Here is a 21448-nt window from a genome sequence, read left to right as displayed (position 1 = left end):
TTAGGCAAAGGAGTTGATAATTACACATAGAAGCTGAAATTGAGTGCTTCGTAAATAAGAAAGCAAGCTAAAACAAGACTGAAGAAATCCCATGGCGCCTAAGGCAATATTCATAATCAATAAGGAATAAATCCTACATAAACTACCTTGTCAACAATATATTTTTCACTAGCACTAATGCTTTGTAGCAGGTGATACTTCTTTAATACTCAATATTAAATAAGGGTCACTTCTTACCGGAACTGCTGCCATCAGTGTTGGTTTCAACATGGATGTATCCCCTTTGCTTCCTTTTTTAATTTTTGAAGACTACAAAATAAGAAAAAGTGATCCATATAAAGTGATCCTTATTTTCAAAATTCAATGGTATTCTTAGATCAAAAAGCCTATTATAAATTATTTTAATGTACTTATAGTCTAAGAAGCACTTAAAAGGCTAAAGCTCATTTTAAAATGAACCATCGCTCTCATAATATACTGTCATACTGACTGAAAAAAATGCATTAAAATTCACTATGATTTTTTAGTATTTCAAGTCGCACACATTGAACTTACCTGATCTGCTAAAGTCTGTGGTGAAGAGTAACCAATGCGGCATCCGTGAGAAAGACAGACAAGCTCAGCACTTAATTCTAGAACATGGGCCAGAGGCAAATATCCAATGTAGACATCTTCCTCTCTAAAAGAAAAGGGAGGCGTCAGAAACAAAAGTCAGGTGCTATCTATGCCAAAAGTGCCCTATAATGGGAGCAAGCTTGAAGGCACATGGAAGGGCCCCAGGGCATCAATTTGCTGGTCAAGTGTGTGTGTGTTTGTGAGAGAGAGAGAGAGATGAAAACAGAGGACAGACAGATGCTGGGGATGTGAGGGAAAAAGAATTACAGCTCAACCTAAAAGCAAGGAGGTGGACACTCGCAGGAAGGAGTGCTGTTTCCCGTCCTACTTAAAAGCACTCAGGAATTATAAGCGTTGCTGAAGCAAAGTACTGAGGCAGAAGAAACAGTGGCTTAAACAAATAATAATATAGGGTTCTTTTGAAGAACAGAAGAAATCATCCAAGGAGGAAATGGTCTTTACATCTAGTGGGTTGCCAACCAGAAGAGTTAAAGTAGAATCCACAACTATCTGCCAGAAATTTTACAGATAAGACTCTTGTTGTGGGAATTGGATTATGTAATAAATTAGATCTTAATATACAGAAAATGTGTAAGTATTTGTATATACTTCAAGTGCTGCCCCCATAACCAAAATATAGAAGGTAACTGAGGCAAACCTGTAAGAAAACTGTTGCACTTAATTTTTTCTGAAATGTATGCATACATAAGAGACATTCCTCCATCCCCAAGTTCAATACCATAGCAATTACGTGAGAGTGTGTGTGCGTGTATGTTTGTAATTTCTGTGCATAAAAGCATCAAAAATATCCAACCACTGTACCCTGTCGGTCATCAGAATACCAATTGCATCTCTGGCAATGTTTCCTTGACAGTCCCTCAAACTTCCATCTGGTTTCCTCCATCAGTCTCTTTCCCACTCCACTCTACCTTCTGCTGCTACCACTGGAGTTTGTATTAACAAGAAAAATCAGAGACCGAATACTGAAGCTCAACAAATACTTAGTGGATAAATTAAGTTACCTGTTCACCTGAATTGTATTTAGATATAAAAAAAAACTACAGCAGCAAATACAAGCTGATTAAAACAACTTAAAGAATTTACAACTATAAAAATTTAAGTTCTGTACTTTTTAAAACATATCTATATGATATATTTTCAACCTCACAACTATAACTATTTTGCCATTAATTTTAATGTCCTTTTTTATTTTTTAAGGAAATGCCTACTACAAACAGACTCTGAAGGACTAATTTAGCCATATATTAATAAAATGACACAAATGCTAACATTATAACAGACATAAATACTTAACTACTCAATGTTACTTTACTATGACATACCCCAGTTCTGGAATCCTTTCTGCCATCCCAGTTATACCAGCAATAATGTTACTATGTGAGATCATGACTCCCTTTGGAAGTCCTGTGGATCCACTTGTGTACATGATTACTGCAATATCTGAGGGCAATGGTTTGCTATGAGGTTGGTTTTCTGCATTGAAGAGAAAAAACAAACACATACACTTTTATGAGACTCAGCTGTATCAACAATTTCTTTTCATTATCAATTCAATCAAATAAATAACTCAATCGATTGAGTTAAATTAACTCAATTCAACAAATATTAGTTATACTGAGATCAACAAAATAGATCAAGTCCCTGCACGTATGGGAGATATATTCTATTGGGATATACAAACAGATTAACCTACGAAGAAAACTGAAGCAAGACAAGGTGAGAAGATGACAATAGATGCTATTTGGATGGAAAAGTCTGGAGAGTGTCTCTGTAGAGTTTTGTTTAGCAAAGGCCTGAATAAAGTGAGGAAGGGAGCCATGAAAACCCTGGAACTGGGAGAAGAGTGTTCTAATTAGAAGGAAATAAGCAAATGCAAAGACCCAAAGGTAGGAATGTGCTCAGCATATCTAAAGACCAGCAAGGAGTGTGGCTGGAACAGAGTGACCAAGAGGAAGAGTGGCAAGAAACAATGGTCAAGTGGCTATCAGGGACCACACATAGGACCTCAAAGGCCATGGGAAGAACTCTGGATTACGTTCTGGATGTAAAGCAATGTTGTTTTGAACAGGAGTATGTTATTATCTGTGAAAAAAAGATCACTTTGGCTGCTGTGTGGCTACCTTTAGAAGGGGAAAAAAGGTATCAGGGAGACAAGATTATCCCAGTAATTCAACTAAGAAATAAAGGTAGCTTTGGACTACAGTATCTAAGTGTTTGCTAAAAACCATTCACTGCTTCAGAGTGGTGACTAACTTGGTTACACTCAGAGTCCTGCATTAAAAGACAACGTGAACCATTTGAAATCAGAAGAGTACGAGCCTAAGGACAACAGCTGACAAGCTATAGAGGTGGCACAGCAGAAGAACAAAGAGAGATAGCTCATGGCTGGCATTGCTGATATGTCTGAACCACTCCCAGAACTACTCTACATGTGGACTTCTAAATGAGTGTGAAAAAATTATTTAAACGTACTCCCAATAGAATATCCTTCCTCTCCTGTCAGTCAAGATACATTTCTTAAATAATGTTTACACTTGGACGTCTTTACTTCCAAATCAGCCCTTCACTCCTTCAATCCACAGCACCCTTCTCCAACACCACCACTTCTTGGAAATTACAATCCTTGTGTCATCTGACCTCTGCATGCAGCCCCTGATCCTGCTGATGACTCACCAAGATCTCCTTTCCCTTGGCTTCCAGGAACCACATACTACTAGATATTTTCTTCTTTCCTCTCTGACTAGTCCTTAGTAGCCTTTGAAGCTACCATTCCCTGTTGGTGATCTCACCCCCTACTCCCACAGCTATAATTAAAACCTAACTGCTTCTAGCTTCCAAATCTCTAAGTCCAAACATAACTCGAGTACTAGACTTTTACACACACTGTCCACAATATATCTGCATCTAAATATCCCACTACCACTCAAATTCCAGGTGCCTAAAATTTGAGCTGAGTGAATGCTTATATCTAATTAATTACTAGGTTTCCAACTACAGAGGAAATACAGTCCCAGCATCCCAGCAGCTTTTGCAGTATCTCTAAACACTAGTATACTAGCTAACATTTTCTGACGCTTTTTTGAGAGTAGGAACTTGTAGAGTCACCATGCCTAGGTGTGCTAGTTGGAGGGTAAGGTTTTCACCTCAGGAAAGGGAAGAACTGGAACAGGGAGTAAAAGGAGGCCTCCAGGTTTAGCCACTCTGTTAACGCTTACAGGTAATCATATAGGACAAGATTAATGGCATTATTTGTAAACTAACTTTAAACCACCCAAAATTATCACCATAAAAAGGAAATGAAAAAAAAACTGAATGTCAAATATTTTAAATTTCAAACAAATACTACTTTTAAAACATTAATAATTAATGTTTATATTTTTCCTTAAAACTTTAACGACTAGATGAAAGTATACCTAGAGGGACCTGTTTTCCTAACTGATGTTAGAAAACTGATGTGTCATGTAAGCTAACCTCAGAATCAAAACTTTGGCACAATTCTGGAGAACATGGTCACCAGCAAGCACAGGTAAGGAATTAGAAAAGTGTAACATACCCATGCTGGCCTTGGCTCCCAGGGCCTCCACTGCAGCCATCGTATGCACAATGATGCCCTTGGGGAACTCGGACCAGGTTGGTGGCTTTCCATCAACAGTGATGATGTGCCGCAGGCGTGGGACCAAAGAAACTATATCCTAGAAATACACCAACATTCATCATGTTCATTATTTTTCAAGCAGTTTAGCAAATAAGAAAAGTAGTTTACCATATTCAGTGAATTGTTAAGTAAGTTCTTGCCTCAAAAAAAGAAAGAAGAAAGGGTACACTGGCATAATATCACTTTTTACAGATGGGTAAGTATTGGTCTGAATTTAAATTATTATTTTATAGCATTAGATTCACTGTGTGTACCCTTGGCCTTTGGTAAAACCCTGATCAAGAAGGGTACTGCCTTACAAAATGGGCATGTAAACACAAGTTGCCTAAACTGTAGAGAAACCAGAAGCCCCTCATATTTTCAAGAGACTACATAAAAATATATGGGGGAAGGAGGAGAAAATTCACATGTAAACTTGTTCAAAAAGAAAAGAATAGCCCAGATATTTCTGGGAGTTGTCTAGAGACCAAAGAAACCTCTTTTTACTGTAATTTCATTAAAAGTCTCCCTTTTTAACTTTCAAACAATTCTGAAAACTTGTAATTACTTAATGCTTCAGAAGTAAAATAAAAATTACTAGTTTAAAATATAACCCTTCAAAATTACAAATTTACTAAAAGTAAACTAGAAAACAGATGAGCACAATAAGAGAAAAAGTAGTCGTAATTTCTTCAATTTAGACACAGGCATCTTAATTTATGACTCTGGATTACTTATACATGAATATATACAAAATTGACTTTTTATTTTCTAAAGGAAAAAATAAAGTATGATATTCATAAAAGTCCACAAAGATTAAGGACTTAAAAGTCATAAAAGAACTAAGTATTAATAATAGGGCTCATGACACTGAAAATTCTAAAGTATCAGACAGTTAGAAAGTAACTAGAGTCCTCACCTTCAACTTTGTTTGTAAGAGTTCTTTACTAGTAATGATGTTGGTCACCTCTGTTTCATTTAATGCATGAACAATGGCTGGACCTCCTAGAGTAGCATATAATGTAACAACTAAAAGGAAAAGCAGCAGCCAGTCAAATATTCAAACATTTAACTACAAATGCAAAGTCTCTGAATGTGGAGATGAATCATAATAAAGCATTAGGAGCCCTAAACTGTTAATAGTCTGTAAGTGTTACGTTTTTTAAAGTTATCTTACCATACTAATCAACATTACCCCTACTCATCCTCCCCTAAATGCCCCAAGATTTCCAATTTTTAAAGATGAAGATATTTAAATTTTTATTTTGCTTCACTTACAGATGTTACTCTGGGACTACCACATTGTGAAGGAATTATAACTGATTTCTAAGACTTCAAATTCTTAATTGTTGACCATTTGGTTTTACAACGTGAAAAAGAACATATACAAATAGGATGACACACTGAATGTCAGATTTACGGTGTAAGTCAAGAAAAGAGCACAAACAAGTGGCAGTACTGTTTATTCTCAAGCAAAAATATCTAAAGACAAACATTCTCAGAAATGCTGAAATTACATAACATGAATAATGTAGATTTTTATTTACTTCCTGCCTAACTCAAAAAAGATATACAAAATGACTTTGAAAATAATTCTTTTAAAGCTCCTCAAAAGAAACAATGTAAATCCAAACCTGTGAAAACAAAAATGGAATGTTTGTTTAAAAGAAAAGGTGTAGGAGGCCTAGCACGGTGGCTCACGTTTATATTCCCAGCACTTTGGGAGGCCGAGGTGGGCGGATCACTAAGGTCAGAAGATCAAGACCATCCTGGCCAACATGGTGGAACCCCATCTCTACTAAAAATACAAAAAATTAGCCGGGCATGGCGGCATGCACCTGTAGTCCCAGCTACTCGAGAGGCTAAGGCAGGAGAATTGCTTGAACCCAGGAGGCAGAGGCTGCAGTAACCTGAGATTGTGCCACTGCACTCCAGCCTGGTGATGGAGTGAGACTCCATCTCAAAAAAAAGAAAAAGAAAAAGTGGAGGAATTTACAGCAAGAAATCTGGTGAAAGTGTATTTTGTTTCATCTGAAGGATGAGACTAAACATCCACAAATTACTGTCACATTTTGGCACCAAGACCTCTGAACTTACGCTTCCAGAACTATCTCACAGACTGAGCCACCACAATTACCACTCAAATAATTACAATATGAAAACTCTATTGTTTAACCTGCACCTTGAAGTTCACCAGGTTTCAGTATGGAAGTGTTTCGGAGGTCAACTCTTGTTACTGATAGAGGTGACAGAACAAAATGACAGTAACTTCTAAAGAGGATTCCTGAGAAATGGTATTGGAACAATGGCCCCTAAGAGTAGGTCTAGTTCTCAAGACCTGAAAGTCTCCCATTAAGAGGTTCAAGCCTCACTGCAACATGGTACAATTTGTCATATAATTGATTTATTTTCCAAAATAAACCAAAAATTCCAAGTCACAACAGAGTTCTCCACTAACTGGACACTGGGTGAAAATTAACATCAGAATTTTAACCTCTTCAGAGTAAAGTATTTCAATAAATATCTGTAAGTTCATTCTTCCAGAAGATAAGAAAGTCTACATACGCTGAAAATTATACATAAAACACGCCTGTGCAGCTATCATCCACTCGGCCCTGGTCTCACAGAAGATGGCGATGTTGGTCTTTGGTTTCTGACCCAACATCTGTAAGCCATTTCCAAAATTAAAGGCTCGAACAAAGACATCTTCATAGGAGAGCCAATTATACTGTCCAAGAATAACCTGATAAAACAAAAAGAAAAATACTTTTTAATGTAATCAAAATAATAATTTACAGAAAGAAACCAGAATATCGCCCAAATGTTATGATGAACCAGAAAGTTACGTTTGCATAGAATTGTTTTTTTAATAAAAAGCTAGAAACTGAGTTTGAGTGAAAATATCTATTTTAAAAATTAGCTATTTTGTGACATCTTCTATAACAACTCAAATCTTATATTGTAACTGGGGGATTTTTTGGCTTTATTTTTGGTTTTCAAAAATATTGAAGAGTTTGATAGGCTCGTAAAGGTCAACTGCCTGGCCAAATGGTCATATACTAATAATCTACTTATAAATTTCATCTATTTAAATGATTTAGGTGTTAACTTAATATTTAGCCTAGTACCAAGTACGACAGATGCCAAAATTTTAATTTCTCTCTATTGAGGAATTCCTAAATGTCAGTATCAGACGGTATAATATAATTCACAGAAACTTTCTCTATCCAAGCTAACAGAAATCTTTATGACTGCTGAACTTGAATTGCCGTATCAAACTCTGGAAAAGCAAAAGCAAAGTAAACAAGTTTCTGTTTACACAACCAGGTGGACTAGTTATATTATTCAAAGTCCCTCTGTTCAAGCCTTAAATGCTTACTGGCACCACCAGGCTTTCAATATTTTATCTGTTTATCATAAGTGCTGGTAATACCAAATATGCATTAGTAAAAACTCCCTTTTAAAGTTTTTTAACATATTGTCTTTAGAAATTTTCCTCAACTTAGACAAAACCATAAATCCCTAATTACATACAGATTGTATAAAAAGCTCCTCTCTCTGCAAAAATATAAGTAATTAATTCCCAAACATGGCTGTGTCAGTAATATACATCTCAAACACCTTAAAATCATCTGACCATGTTCATTTTATAAATGTAAACATTTAAGAAATTTCTAGAAGAGGTTGGATAAAGATAAAAATGGAAAAGGATAAATGCTGCCATCTAGTGTCCCATGCAATTACACATTTAAGAAATAAATTTTTATTTTGATGGATAAAGCAACTGCATTTAAGATGGTACTTATTTACTTTACTGGTCCCAAACTCTCACCTTGCTCTTTACCCCCATGAAATGCTCAGCACAGGGAGCTCCAATGACTTCAAAAGGAGCTCTGTGGGGGTGAGAAGACAGATGACAACTTGGCCAAAACGTGCAGGAACTGGATTATAATTATTAAGAATTTTACACTCTAAAGGTTAAGAATGCACTACCTTCCAGATTCTAATATGTAAGTGACAGGATTTATAAATTTCAAAGACTACGTGTGTTCTGAAAACGTGTTTGATATATAATCTAAATATGTAAACTCATGCAATGATGCCACCATGTGGCAAAGGGATCAAATGAGCATAAGATTTCCACATATGTAAAAAATAAAATATAAAACAAAATCTGAATCTCATGATTTTAATTCTTTAAACCACTGAATCATCTAGTAATTACGTTTTTCATAGATATTTCATTTAGAGGACACTACCCACTCTATATTTTATCTGATTTGTGCTGGAAAAGTTTCTAATCCTAACTTTGTCCCTATGGCTAGCCCAAGACAAGATTAAACTATTTATTCCTTGCCAATATCATTGAATACTGCTGCAGAACAGCCAATCTTATTAAATCCAGGACCTCAACACCCTGAAGCAATCCTATTATACATCCCTGGTCCATTCGTTTTCTCACCCTCTGAAATACCTCTGAAACCTTCTCTCTATTCAAATAGCCTCCTCTGGGCAGGTGCACTGGCTCATGCCTGTAATCTCAACACTTTGGGAGGCTGAGACAGGCGACTCATTTGAGGCCAGGAATTCAAGACCAGCCTGGGCAACACAGCAAGACCCCATGTCTAAAAAAGTGTAAAAATTAGCCAGATGTGCAGTACATGCCTGTTGTCCCAGCTACCTAGGAGGCTGAGGCAAAAGGATCACCTGACCCCAGGAACTCAAGGCTGCAGAGAGCTATGATCATACCACTGCACTCCAGCCTGGGCAAGAGTGAGACCCTGTCTCAAAATACACACACACACACAACCTTCCACCCTTCCTTCTCTACTTACAGGTGGTAATCTTGTCTCCTACTGAAAACCTCTTTAAGCACTAGGACTTGCTTTACTTTCACTGTTTAGAAATATTTCAAAATTACACACGTTCCTGTCTTCTTCAGTGAAGTACACCTGGCTTCATTTAACCATTCTCTGTGCAACTGAAGATCATTATGAAAAAATTATTCTGAGGGGAGCCACAGAGTAAAAATATTCAAGAGATCTGGATGGTTGTAATAATCATGATAATGATAATGAGGATAACTAACCTTTATTAGTGTTTACTACATGCTAAGGACATGGCAAGTGTTAACTTATTAAACTCTTACCATACCTGTAAAAAACTGTTACTATTATTATCCCTATTTTACACAAGAGAATACGGGACGTAGAGTAAATATAACTTGTTCAAAATCATGTAACTAATAAGTGATGGGACTAGAATATGAACCCAGGCAAACTCATTCCAGAGATTAAGCATAAAATCACAATGCTTCAACTGCACTGTAGAAAGAAGTCAGGGTCTTATTAAGCAGGTGAGTAAGGTGGCCTGATTAACAATTGTGAAAAATCATTTTTATGCTGTGTGTGAGTGAATCACAGTTGGGGGCAAGGGTGGAAGCAAGGAGGCCTGCTAAAAAAAAGGCGGGGGGAGGCTGTAAGAGATGTAAATCAGACACCCCTGATTTTTTGGCTTCAACAATTTGGTATGCAGCAGTGCCTTTAATAAATAGGATGAAAGGAGAGGGACAGTTTGGAAGGGGAAACTAAGAGAAGAGTAATATAATAACCAACCCACAAATCCCAGCCAAGAGACTGACCATAATTTGTTACATATAGCATGATGCAAATGTCCTAACAAATCAGAAAATAAGTATTATACACATACACAAACAGGGTAAAAAAATGTGACTAAGAAATAACACAAAAGACGGCATTAAGAAAGAGGAAAAGAAAGCTAAGTCAACTTACAAGGACATAAATGAGTGTTTCTATTATCTTTTTGGATCAATTTAGAAGGAATGTCATAGTGAAGTCTTCACTAAGCACCATTATTACATAATCCCTCATTCTCTTCTTATTTTTGTAAAATACCTAAGAAAAAATTAAGTGTTTCTGATAGCTCACAAAGTATATGAGCCAGCTTGTACTCTTTTTTGTTTCTATTTTTAGTCTTTGCAGCTTTGTTCTATTTCAGGTATACATGTATTTTAAAGTTGTCCTGAAATCATTTCACTGTTCAAGACGTTAGTGCAATGCATTTACTGCTGGGAACACTGGAATCAGGTGATGCTGACACAGGTTCCAGCTCTTAACTCTGCTACAGTTTTATAAAACCATATGAAACTTAAAAGGATCCTGAAAAGGCCTGCCAAGCAACCAAGTGCCTTTTGTTTTTCTGTCCCCCCAGGAAGAATCTGGTCGTAGTGAAGCTGGTGGCTACTCTATCTTGGACACAATGAGAGCAGGGTCATTGCCACTGCCTTTTTTCGTCCACTCATCCTCCCCTCAGGACCTCAAAATAGACTGTTGGGATAAGATGGAAACAAAGCTTCAAAGTTCATTAATTTGAAATAAGGCTTGTGCATCTTTCCTTCAACCATATCAGATACAACATTCTGGGGTTAATCCCCAAAAGTCTTCCTCAAAAAATATTTTAAATATTGCTACAGCATTCGTTTTCTTTTCCAGTTGAAGATTATCTTCAAATATGAAAACTATTTAATGAAGACACACTTCACTGAGCTTGATCAGCTAGCAGGCACTAATGGCAGAAAGTACACAGCTTAACCCACCAGTTGTGAAAGTTCCCCTTTTCAACATCCTAGGCAGATGCTGCCACTGACACAATGCAATGGGTGTAACAAGAAACCGAGAGAGGGGAAAACAAGAAAGGCCTAGCATGTTTAACATGCAGCTGAGATACCCACTCTGCAGTCTGCAGATCACTGCCACAGCTGCAACACAGAACGAACAGAAACTAAAGCCTCAGCTAACCAGCGACACTGCACACTTTCTTCTTGAGTATGGCCAAGAGAAAGTACTTGTTTCGTTTATTATATGCAAAATCTAAAAATTAATTCTACTTTCCCAATGAACCTAAAGAAAACTATAACATGTTCCCAAGTCACAGTCTAGACACAGCCTTCTGAACAAAGTTTGATGAACCACAAATGCCAATTTCATAGCAAATGCTAGTAGGCAGATCTTCTGACATATAGAAATGCAAAACCTCCTGTACTAACTAAATAAAACTTCACGGTAATGAACTATAGACAGGAAAAGTTGCTAAAAAACAGTCTGTCTCACCTCCTAACTTTTATGAGTTCAAATACTTCATGCTTTGTTGAATAATCATTGAATACAAAGGCACTATGGTTAAGACAAGCAGGAAAGAGCCACATACACTTACACACGCACATTTAGGAAACAACTATCATAGCTCTAGGATTTTATTTTGTCCAGTTATACTGATACATGAATTAGGAAGAAATTTCATATTCCCCACATAAGCTTTTCTTCTTTTTACACAACTGAGAACTAGTTTGCTGCTGTACATACTGAATGACGACTGAAAGACAATACTAGCCACATTAAAATGAATAAAATATGTGTGGGATACTGGAGAAAAACTAAGCTTCCTGAAAAATAAGACTTCTGTATATATGCTTAGACTAAAAGAGAATCCAACCTTTGAATTCAAATAGCATATCAAAGACAAAAAAATAAATCTATAAGCAGATAGAAAAGTAGAAAACTTTTGCACATAAAAATGTACTGTTTTCAGTACCTTCTCATAACTACCCGATTTCTCAAACACAGACTGAAGAATAGAGTGCCATAAAAAGCTGTGCTGGTCGGGCGCAGTGGCTCATGCCTGTAATCCCAGCACTTTGGGAGGCCGAGGTGGGTGGATCACCTGAGGCTGGGAGTTCGAGACCAGCCTGACCAACATGGAGAAACCCTGTCTCTACTAAAAATGCAAAATTAGCCGGACGTGGTGGCGCATGCCTGTAATCCCAACTACTCGGGAGGCTGAGCCAGGAGAATCACTTGAACCCAGGAGGCGGAGGTTGCGGTGAGCTGAGATGGCACTATTGCACTCCAGCTGGGCAACAAGAGTGAAACTCTATCTCAAAAAAAAAAAAAAAAAAAAAGGCAGTGCTAAATATGTAAATATGACAAAAGCAAACTTCATTATGATAAAATGTTTTGGAAATTACAATCCATAGGCTAGAAAAGAAAAATCGAACATGCTTAACTCATGATTTCAATTTCTAGAAATGTGCTATTAACTTCAGCGAGATCTTAAATAGAAAAAAATTCAGTTTTTTCTAAGTCTGCAAAAGAAACAGGGAATATGCCTTAAAAATAAGGTGACCACATAACTATCCAAACTAGGGCACTTTTGAGACCGTAAGGGGGTACTATTAATGTCACAGCAACAAGTATAAATCAGGATGGTTTCAGATAAAACAAGATATACAACTACTCTATTTAAAGGTGAGGAAATTTACAGATTCTGTTGTCGAGTTAAAATGTTTTTAGTTTCTAGGAATTACTTGCTTGGCATCTCCTTCATGTTTTGAGGAAAATGATGTATGAAATTTGTTTAAGTGGCAAAATTAATGGGCCATATAGAGGAGGTTAAGCAACATCCCTCTAGCCCTCCAGTAAAAGAGGAGCTCTGAGTTTTTCATTCCATAGTTGCAGTTATTTGGACTCTCTTTCAAGAGCTGACGGTTTCTTTGTAACTGACAGGAAAAAAAGGCAGTTGGGGATCAAGGTAGCTGGAAATGGTTAAAAGATATTAAACCTATTACCTAACCAAATTATCAACCAACTACACATCACTTCACTGTACCCCCTCTAAAAAATACTTTATCTCCAATTTTTAACTTACTAGAGTTTCAAGAACTGCTCATAAGGAAGTCACATATCCAAGTTCATAAGCAGCATTCTCATGCCATTTCTGTACTACCAGTGAAGCACACTATGCCATGATCTAATTTTCCTCATTGAATTTTCTACTATAATTTTCCACATTGAATTCTCAAGATAATAGTAATGTAATAATAAAAGCTAGAGCATTTACATTAAGTGCCACAAATTTTTCTAAGCACATTGCAGATATATACACACACACTCAATCCTCACAAGCATGAAAGCTGTGATCAGTGAAGAATGGAGGGTATGAGTTCTGGAGCCAGAAGGCCTGGATTCCAGTCCCAGCTTCCCTAGCTGTAGTGTCCTTGGGGTAGGTTACCTCAACTATCTGTGCCTCAGTGCTGTCATCTGTAAAGTGAAAATAATAACAACTAACTGTGAGTCTTAAGATGATATATGTAAAGCTCTTAGAACAGCTTGGCTCTTGAGTGTCAGTAATGATCATTATCTTCATATTACAGAAAAAGAAACTAAGGCAAATTAGTTAAACTACTTTTCCAGGGTCAGAAAGCCAGTAAGTGGCAAAGCCAAGATTCAGACCTATAGTCTGGGTCTAGAGTCCAGGCTCTTAATCGCTGTTACACTGCCTCTAAGAACATCTTGCCCGTTGTTTCAAATCAACAATGGCAGGTTTCTCCATATTTCTGAAAAGAAATGTTTTAAGAACCATGCAATTGCCACAGCCAAAGTACAAAGACATGAAGCACTCACTGCAACCCACATCTAAGCCACATTTAACACAGCAGGTCCCACCCCAAAACCTGGAGCCATTTTTAGCACTCAGCTGCTCTAGAGACAGGGAGTATGGTTTCATACCCAAAACTGCCCTAGACATTCCAAATCCTGGTAGACACTGGGGAAGAGCTCCACACCACCGGGTCGCGATGTCCTTCTGAAAACTCAGAACATATCAGTGCTGGTAAGTACAGGAAGAAATTAGAAGGTAGTCTAGCCCCCTTCCTACACTGTTTCTCCTTCAACAGCAAATTCTAATGGAGGCAGGCTGTGCTTGCCCTTTACTTCATTTCTAATAGGATATTTTATTCAGAAGGAATTCAAAGGCAATGAAAGATCATCTTACCTTTTTAAAAATTTTTCCATTTGGTTGTACTTCATCTTCCTCATTTAAAACTTCACGTGTTCCCAAGAGTCTTTTGTTCTTAAATTTGTTTTTTGCATATGTAAAAACTTTATCTAAAGTATCACATCCAGGGTATAATACTGAAGCCAAACCATCCAAACTATTAACAGATCTGTATGCAGAATCAGGTTTTGAATTTACAGGCTTTGCTTTAATTCGGTTTGATTTTTCTTGTCTTGACTCAGAGAAAAAATAAAATGGAATGTATGTTAAAATAGTATAAAGTGATATTAGAAAATGTATAAAATATAAAAGAATAGGGTTGATGGTATGTTTTAGCTTCATGGTAGATGGTTTTGAAGACACGTGGTTATTCATAAGTACTCAAAAAGTAGAATTAACAGACTTCAGCGAGAATCTAGAAGGAAGAAAAAGAAAGGCGTTAGTTCAAAATCATTTTAAAATAATTTAAAGAAAAGTTACATCAGCAAATGAAGATTTTTTTTTTCTATCAGGCAGCAGCTACCATACTGGTCCCCTATAATGTCTTGATATTTCTAAGAGACTCATTTGTACAATATCTATTAACAACGGAATTACAAGAAAAGTTTCCACATCATACTGTAAACAGGCGGCGTTCCAACCAAAACCTTAAGTATCCACAAACATTTCCCAGTAGTAAAAAGGGAGCAAGTCAGAAAGAGGGTTGGGGGAAGACCAAAAATTTACCCATTTCCTGTGCTTTAGCATCTCACTGCATTAAGGATGGCGAGTACTTTACAAATATGACACATCCATCCTCTCTCACAGCCCCAGCAGCCACTGCCAAATAATCACCGCATTCCTTCCCTGTGAGCCCCATTCTCACTCTAGTCAGCAACGAGCAACTGGAGTTTGCAAACACAAAAAATTCATTTTCCACAATGGCTCTACAGATAGTTTTCAAGTTAGGTTAAACTGTGACCCAAGAAAGCAGTATACTTTGGTCATTCTGTACTTTGCATTCATCAGATTTATTGAAAATCCACTATGTTAGATATTGTTCTAAGCACTGCGAAAGTAACAGTAAACAAAACGGCCTAAGTTCCTGCTCTCATGCAACCTACACATTCACTGGGAGAGGTAGACAAGCAAACATGTATGTATGTATGCATGCATGCATGTGTACGTGCCAGGTGGTGATAAATGTTATGAGGAAAATAAAACCAGGTAAGGAAAATAGAAAGTGACTGGGGCAACGTTGGAGAGGTGCTAGAGCTAAGTGATATCTGAACAGAGACTCATAAGGAAGAAAGAGTGTACCATGTGCCTATTTGGGTAAGAAAGAGCACTCCGGGCAGAGGGGAACAGCCATTGTGTGGCAGGTGGGTAATAATACCTTTTTTTTTTTTTTAAAGACAGGATCTCACCCAGGATAGAGTACAGTACAAGATTATAGCTCACTGCAGCCTCAAACTCTTGGACTCAAGCGATTCTCTCTCCTCAGCCTCCCAAACAGTTGGGACTACAGGCATGTGTGACCACACTGAGCTAATTTTTCAAAATTTTTTTTTGTAGAGACAGGGTCTCATGATGCTGCCCCAGCCGGTCTCAAACTCCTGGCTTCAAGCAATTCTCCCACCTGAGCCTCCCAAAGTGCTGGGATTACAGGAGTTAGCCACCACATCTGGCCATCATTCTTGAAGAAACAAAACTGAAGTGAACTACTAACTAGTTACCCTACCCAGCTCCAAATCCAGGACTACGATTTCTTCCCAAGTGACGCAAGCAGCCAGCATTTTTCACCTCCTACCCCTAGCTCTGTGTTGCAGAAATTCTATTCCAGACAAGTGTAGATAGATGAGCGAACTGAAGAATCCTTTCTCTTTCATCCAGTCCCCAGTCTTAGGGCAGAAGCTCTACCCCAGGTGCATCAGGCCAAGGACACCAAGCACAGATCATCTTTGCCTCACCTCTTGTAAGGCAGAGGTTCCATGCAGGCCAAGAAGCTCCAAACAGAGAAGACTGATGGGTACATTGATGGCCTAGTAGACCACTCACAGAACAGATGTAACTATAAGAAAATCAAGCTGCTGTCCCCAGCCCCAACTCCAGAACAATGGCACAAAGGTTCTGCACAGGCTGGAGAAGCAGGCTGTAAGAACACAGAGCCCCTTAGCAATTTCTAAGACTGACTATATTCAGAACAAAGAATGGAAAAGTTCATGCCCAATGGCACTGTCAAAAACAACACAGACATTGGTGGTAAGCAATTAAGATGAGGCTGCCCAGTACTTTGGGAGGCCAAGGAGGACAGAACACAAAATCAGGAGATCGAGACCATCCTGGCCAACACGGTGAAACCCCGTCTCTACTAAAAATACAAAAATTAGCCGGGCGTGATGGTACACGCCTGTAGTCCCAGCTACTCGGGAGGCTGAGGCAGGAGAATCGCTTGAACCCGGGAGGCGGAGATTGCAGTGAGCAGAGATTGTGCCACTGCACTCCAGCCCAGCAACAGAGCAAGAGTCCATCTAAAAAAAAAAAAATGAGGCTGGTAGTTCTGTGACAGCAGCAAGTGAAAGACTAACCAACTACTATAGAAGTTTCACAGAGAACCAGGGAAAGAGATACCTAAGAATCCTCCTTCTTGACATGACAAGCCTCAAAGACTGCCATCAAACACAACCCCTTCACAAAGGGTATCTTAATTTAACCGGATCACAAGCGGGGAAATTTATGGCCCAGAGCTTTGTCCAAAACAATAAAGCAATCAGTTAGCAATTAGTGAAGAATAGTTGCTGGGTGGTGATACCAATGAAAGCAGAAGCTTAACAAGGAGATCTGAGAGTTAAAGAAAGCCCTGCTGAAAATCGGCTATCATCTCTCAAGACGGGCAGTCCAGGGTAACTATGTGCGTGCCCAAGTGTGCCCTCTTGAGGAGAAACATCAGAGGGTACACTGTGCAGAATAAACAAACCTCAGTGTAATAGCTCAGCCAAGTCAGTTAACAAATAAGAAAACAACACAACAAGCAGCAGCCCTGGAAGAGGGGAGGGAAAATCAGTATTCCGAGTTGCTACAAAATACTATCTAAAATGCCCAGTTTTCAACACAAAATCATGAGGCATGCAAATAAACAGGAAAGTATGACACACAGAAGGGAAAAGCAGGCAGCAGAAATTGTTCTTGAAGGCCCAGATGTCAGACTTAGTAGAAAAGACATCAAAGCAGCTATTATAAATACGTTCAAAGAACTAAAAGACTGAATTCTAGCACTCCGGGAAAAAAAAAAAAAAAAGAACTAAAGGAAATCATGCTTAAAATACTAAAAATCCAAATCGATTTTACAAGTTAAGGAACACCTCCAAATTTGCTCATGCACAGCTGGTGAGAAGTCAGGACTCCCAACTCAGCCCCAGGCTCTGTTCGCCATTCCAGGCTATTTTATTTGACAATGTATTATGTAGTAATCCAAAGACCGATCAAGGGAATTTGGTTTTTGCCATAAAGGTCATGGGGAGACATTAAAGCTTTCTGTACAGGAAAATGGCAAAATGAAAACAAACGGTCTTGCTACACCTAGAACATCAGAGTTGCAAAGAATAAACATACCCTAATAACCCAGAAGAAAGATGTTATCCAACTAACTTCTCTCTCTAAAATTTAATTTTGCATATTTGTTTTTGAATCAAAAATAATATCATGGCCAGACATGGTGGCTCATGCCTGTAATCCCAGCACTTTGGGAGGCCAAGGCAGGCGGATCGCTTGAGCCCAGCAGTTCAAGACCAGCCTGGGCAACATAGTAAAACCTCATCTCTACAAAAAAGAGAAAAATTAGCAGGGTGTGGTGGTGCACACTTGTAGTCCCTGCTACTCGGGAGACTGAGATGGGAGGATCACCTCAGCCTAAGGAGATCGAGGCTGCCATGAGCTGTGATCCTGCCACTGCACTCCAGCTTGGGCAACAAAGCAAGACCCTGTCTCAAAAAATACATACAAAAAAATTAGCCAGATGCAGTGGCTCATCGTGAGGCTGAGGCAGGCCTGTTTGAGCCCTTACCACCCCTGAACAATCCTTTTCAAAATCTCAGCTGGGACCTAACAAGATGGCAGAAGCTGAAGACCATGTCACAGCTACCTCCCTTAACTGCTGCTGGCAGCAAAGGACTTACTCTAGAGGTCTCCCCAAAACAGGCACTTCAGACCCCCCTTATTCCACTGTAGTTTCCCTGGGACACAGGATCCTGCTGGCAACATCAAGAAAAATCTGACATCCTACTAAAGGCTGTGGGACATGTTCCTATTATGAATACAAAGAAGCAGGCAGTAGAGTGAACTCAAACCATTCAAAGACTCCTTGACTTCATCAAAAAAGTTCCTTAAACTTGCAACCTCAGTTGTTTATTTATGTGAGTCAGGCTTTGCTTTTTCCCTGGACCAGGAATTTGGAACCTTCTATGAGTGTTTCAGCAGTGATGGTAAACTAGTTCTACATTACTGCAAATCTCAGGCATGGGAATGAACCACAGAAAAAAACAACTTGCTACTTAAAATGAATTTTCACAGAGGAAATAGCTCTGAAAAGTTTTGATGCTTTGTAGCAAGAGACTTAACAGATACGACCTATTCAGTATGTGTCCACTATGACCTATGTTTATGCCTAAGAAGACATCCACAGCATGAATGGACTCACAAAAACATGATTTGTATTAATATACAAATCATCATAAAAGACTGACTTCAGAGCATATCCACCATTCCTATACATTACTATTCTCATTGCCGCAGATCTGCCTCCAAGGTTGAAATGGAGACTAAGACTGTATAAACTTCTTTACCAGTTCTCAAAATGACCATAATTGTTTTTTTTTGTTGTTTTTTTTTTTGAGATGGAGTTTCGCTCTTGTTGCCCAGGCTGGAGTGCAATGGCGTGATCTTGGCTCACCGCAAGCTCCGCCTCCCAGGTTCAAGCAATTCTCCTGCCTCAGACTCCTGAGTAGCTGGGATTACAGGCATGCACCACCATGCCTGGCTAATTTTGTATTTTTAGTAGAGACGGGGTTTCTCCATGTTGAGGCTGGTCTCGAACTCCTGACCTCAGGTGATCCGCCCTCCTCGGCCTCCCAAAGTGCTGGGATTACAAGCATGAGCCACCACGCCCAGCCGACCATAATTGTTTTAATGGTAAGTTTATTAAAGGGCTTTTTTTTTTAACCTATTCAGGGAACTTCAGTTTGTTTGGGATATGGGATGTTTACATTTATACCCACTGTGTTACCTTCTTGTAAAACAGTCATATTGACCTGCTCACTGAATACCTTAAATAGTCCAGTAGAGGGCAGCCCTGCTGGCAAAAAGGGTTTTACATCTTTACCACACAGTAATAGGGGAAAAGACTGTTTTTGTTAATTTTTAGCTAATATCTAGCCAGGAAAGCAAGCATGTTGGGCAAATTGGAAGACTATTTCAGAGAATATACAGTTTAAATTTATTCCATTGGGATACAGAAAAAAAATTTATAAATTCTGGACAAATGACTCATATAACTCTTTTCAATCCTATCATTTAATATTTCTTGAGTTCCAATCATATAACTATGGTGTTACTCTGTCATTTATTTATATAGTATCAAAAGAACTCAATAATCCCAGCAACATCTTTTGAGTGTTTCACAATGCACTTTGCAACTTGAAAGCAATCAATAGTTGAAAAACAAGCCAGCATGTGGCTCACAACTGTAATCCCAGGACTGTGGGAGGCCAGGACAAATGGATCACTTGAGCTCAGAAGTTTGAGACCAGCCTGGGAAACATGACGAAGCCCTGTCTCTACAAAAACTACAAAAGTTAGCCAGGTATGGTGGCACACACTTGTAGTACCAGCTACTCAAGAGGCGGTATGAAGTGGGAGGATGACTTGAGACCAGGAGACGAAAAGTGCGGTAAGTCGAGATCATGCCACTGCACTCCGGCCTGGGCCACGAAGCCAGACCTCATCTCAAAAAGAAAAAAAGAAAATCAACCTTCGATTTTACGTGTATTTCATGCCATGACTAATACAGTACCATTTTTACTGATGCTACTAGGCTGTAATTTCCTAAAGTGTGATTTAACTTTTTTTCTTCCTTCTATTTGTAGTACCATATTGATAGAGGCTGGAGGCAGACAAATACCTAGGCAGATAGGGTAGGGTCCCCGGTGAAACCTCACCTTCAAGCCTAAAGCAACCTGAAGGCTGAAAGACTGGACTGCTGGTCCAGGTTGAAACCCGTGACCCAGAGGGAGAAAGTCTGCCCCAGTTTGCCCACCGTTTCCTGACTGATTCTTTCTGAATAATGCCCTAGGGTGGAGCCGCCAGGAATTTGTGCCTTATGCAGAGGAGTCTGCACTCTTCAGCTCCTGTGTGGTGGTCCTGGTATTCAATTTGTGAGGTAGAAACCTGCCTGCAGGACCCCTCTCTTTACTAGCTCTCCTTTTGCTTAATAAATTCCGCCCTCCTCATCCTTCAATGTGTCCACATGCCTAATTTTTTTCTGGTCATGAAACAAGAACCTGGATTTAGCTGAACTAAGGAGCAAGAATCCTGCATCAATATCTTTTTAAAAGCATCACAATAAATTGAATGGCATGTACAAACAAAATCTAAGGTATGTACGAGAATTCCAAGTATTTATTTTCAAAGGTAATGGTGTGAATGGTATGATTTTATTGAAGGATTTGAATTATATTTTAATCCCTTAAAGCCCAGAATGCAATTTATGGCTACAGGGATCTGCCATACATTAGCATTAGGTGACGCTAAGTAACAACTAACTTTATAGTGATGAAATCACCGTCTAGTTCTCATTTTCTACCCAAACCTGTGAATTTTTGAGTCCCCTTACACCAATGTCCTTATGTAATTAATATAGCTAATAGCACTAGAATAATACTGACAAGCTGAATTACGTAACATTATCTTACAAGATTATAAAAATTTGCAATTATGTTGAAAGCTGGAAAGTGTATCAAGTTAAATAAGTTGGATATGAAGAAAGACTTGTTATCTAATTTTGTCCACTTAGTTTACTTAAGTGAATATATTTACACGCATGTATTTAACAAGTAGCAAAAATATGTTAAATTTGGGTATTGTGTTTACCACTGAGGTTTCAGATGATAGAATATTTGGTACCTCAACAATATTTGAGTTCAATTTTTTTTTTTTTTTTTTTTTTTTTTTGAGACCGAGTCTCACTCTGTCACCCAGGCTGGAGTGCAGTGGCGCGATCTCGGCTCACTACAACCTTCGCCTCCGGGTTCAAGTGATTCTCCTGCCTCAACCTCCCGAGTAGCTGAGACTACA

General features: G+C 38.6%; 1 protein-coding gene across 6 annotated transcripts in view; it reads right to left on the bottom strand.

The window, feature by feature from the left end:
• ACSL3 (acyl-CoA synthetase long chain family member 3) overlaps positions 1–21448 on the bottom strand; it is an 80275-nt gene that overhangs the window by 18299 nt on the left and 40528 nt on the right. For all 6 annotated transcript variants that reach the window (XM_024243031.3, NM_001134109.1, XM_009238161.4 and 3 more), the window contains 7 exon segments: positions 14120–14537; positions 6836–7013; positions 5190–5299; positions 4190–4328; positions 1959–2109; positions 556–679; positions 238–309 (listed from right to left, as the gene is read on the bottom strand). In XM_024243031.3, coding sequence (XP_024098799.2) covers positions 238–309; positions 556–679; positions 1959–2109; positions 4190–4328; positions 5190–5299; positions 6836–7013; positions 14120–14497 — 1152 coding nt within the window. In that variant the 5' untranslated portion in view covers positions 14498–14537.

This window comes from Pongo abelii, chromosome 11, assembly GCF_028885655.2.
Source record: "Pongo abelii isolate AG06213 chromosome 11, NHGRI_mPonAbe1-v2.0_pri, whole genome shotgun sequence".
Classification (NCBI taxonomy): domain Eukaryota; kingdom Metazoa; phylum Chordata; class Mammalia; order Primates; family Hominidae; genus Pongo; species Pongo abelii.
Note: the sequence above shows the minus strand (reverse complement) of the source record. Positions and strands in the feature narration are given on the sequence as shown.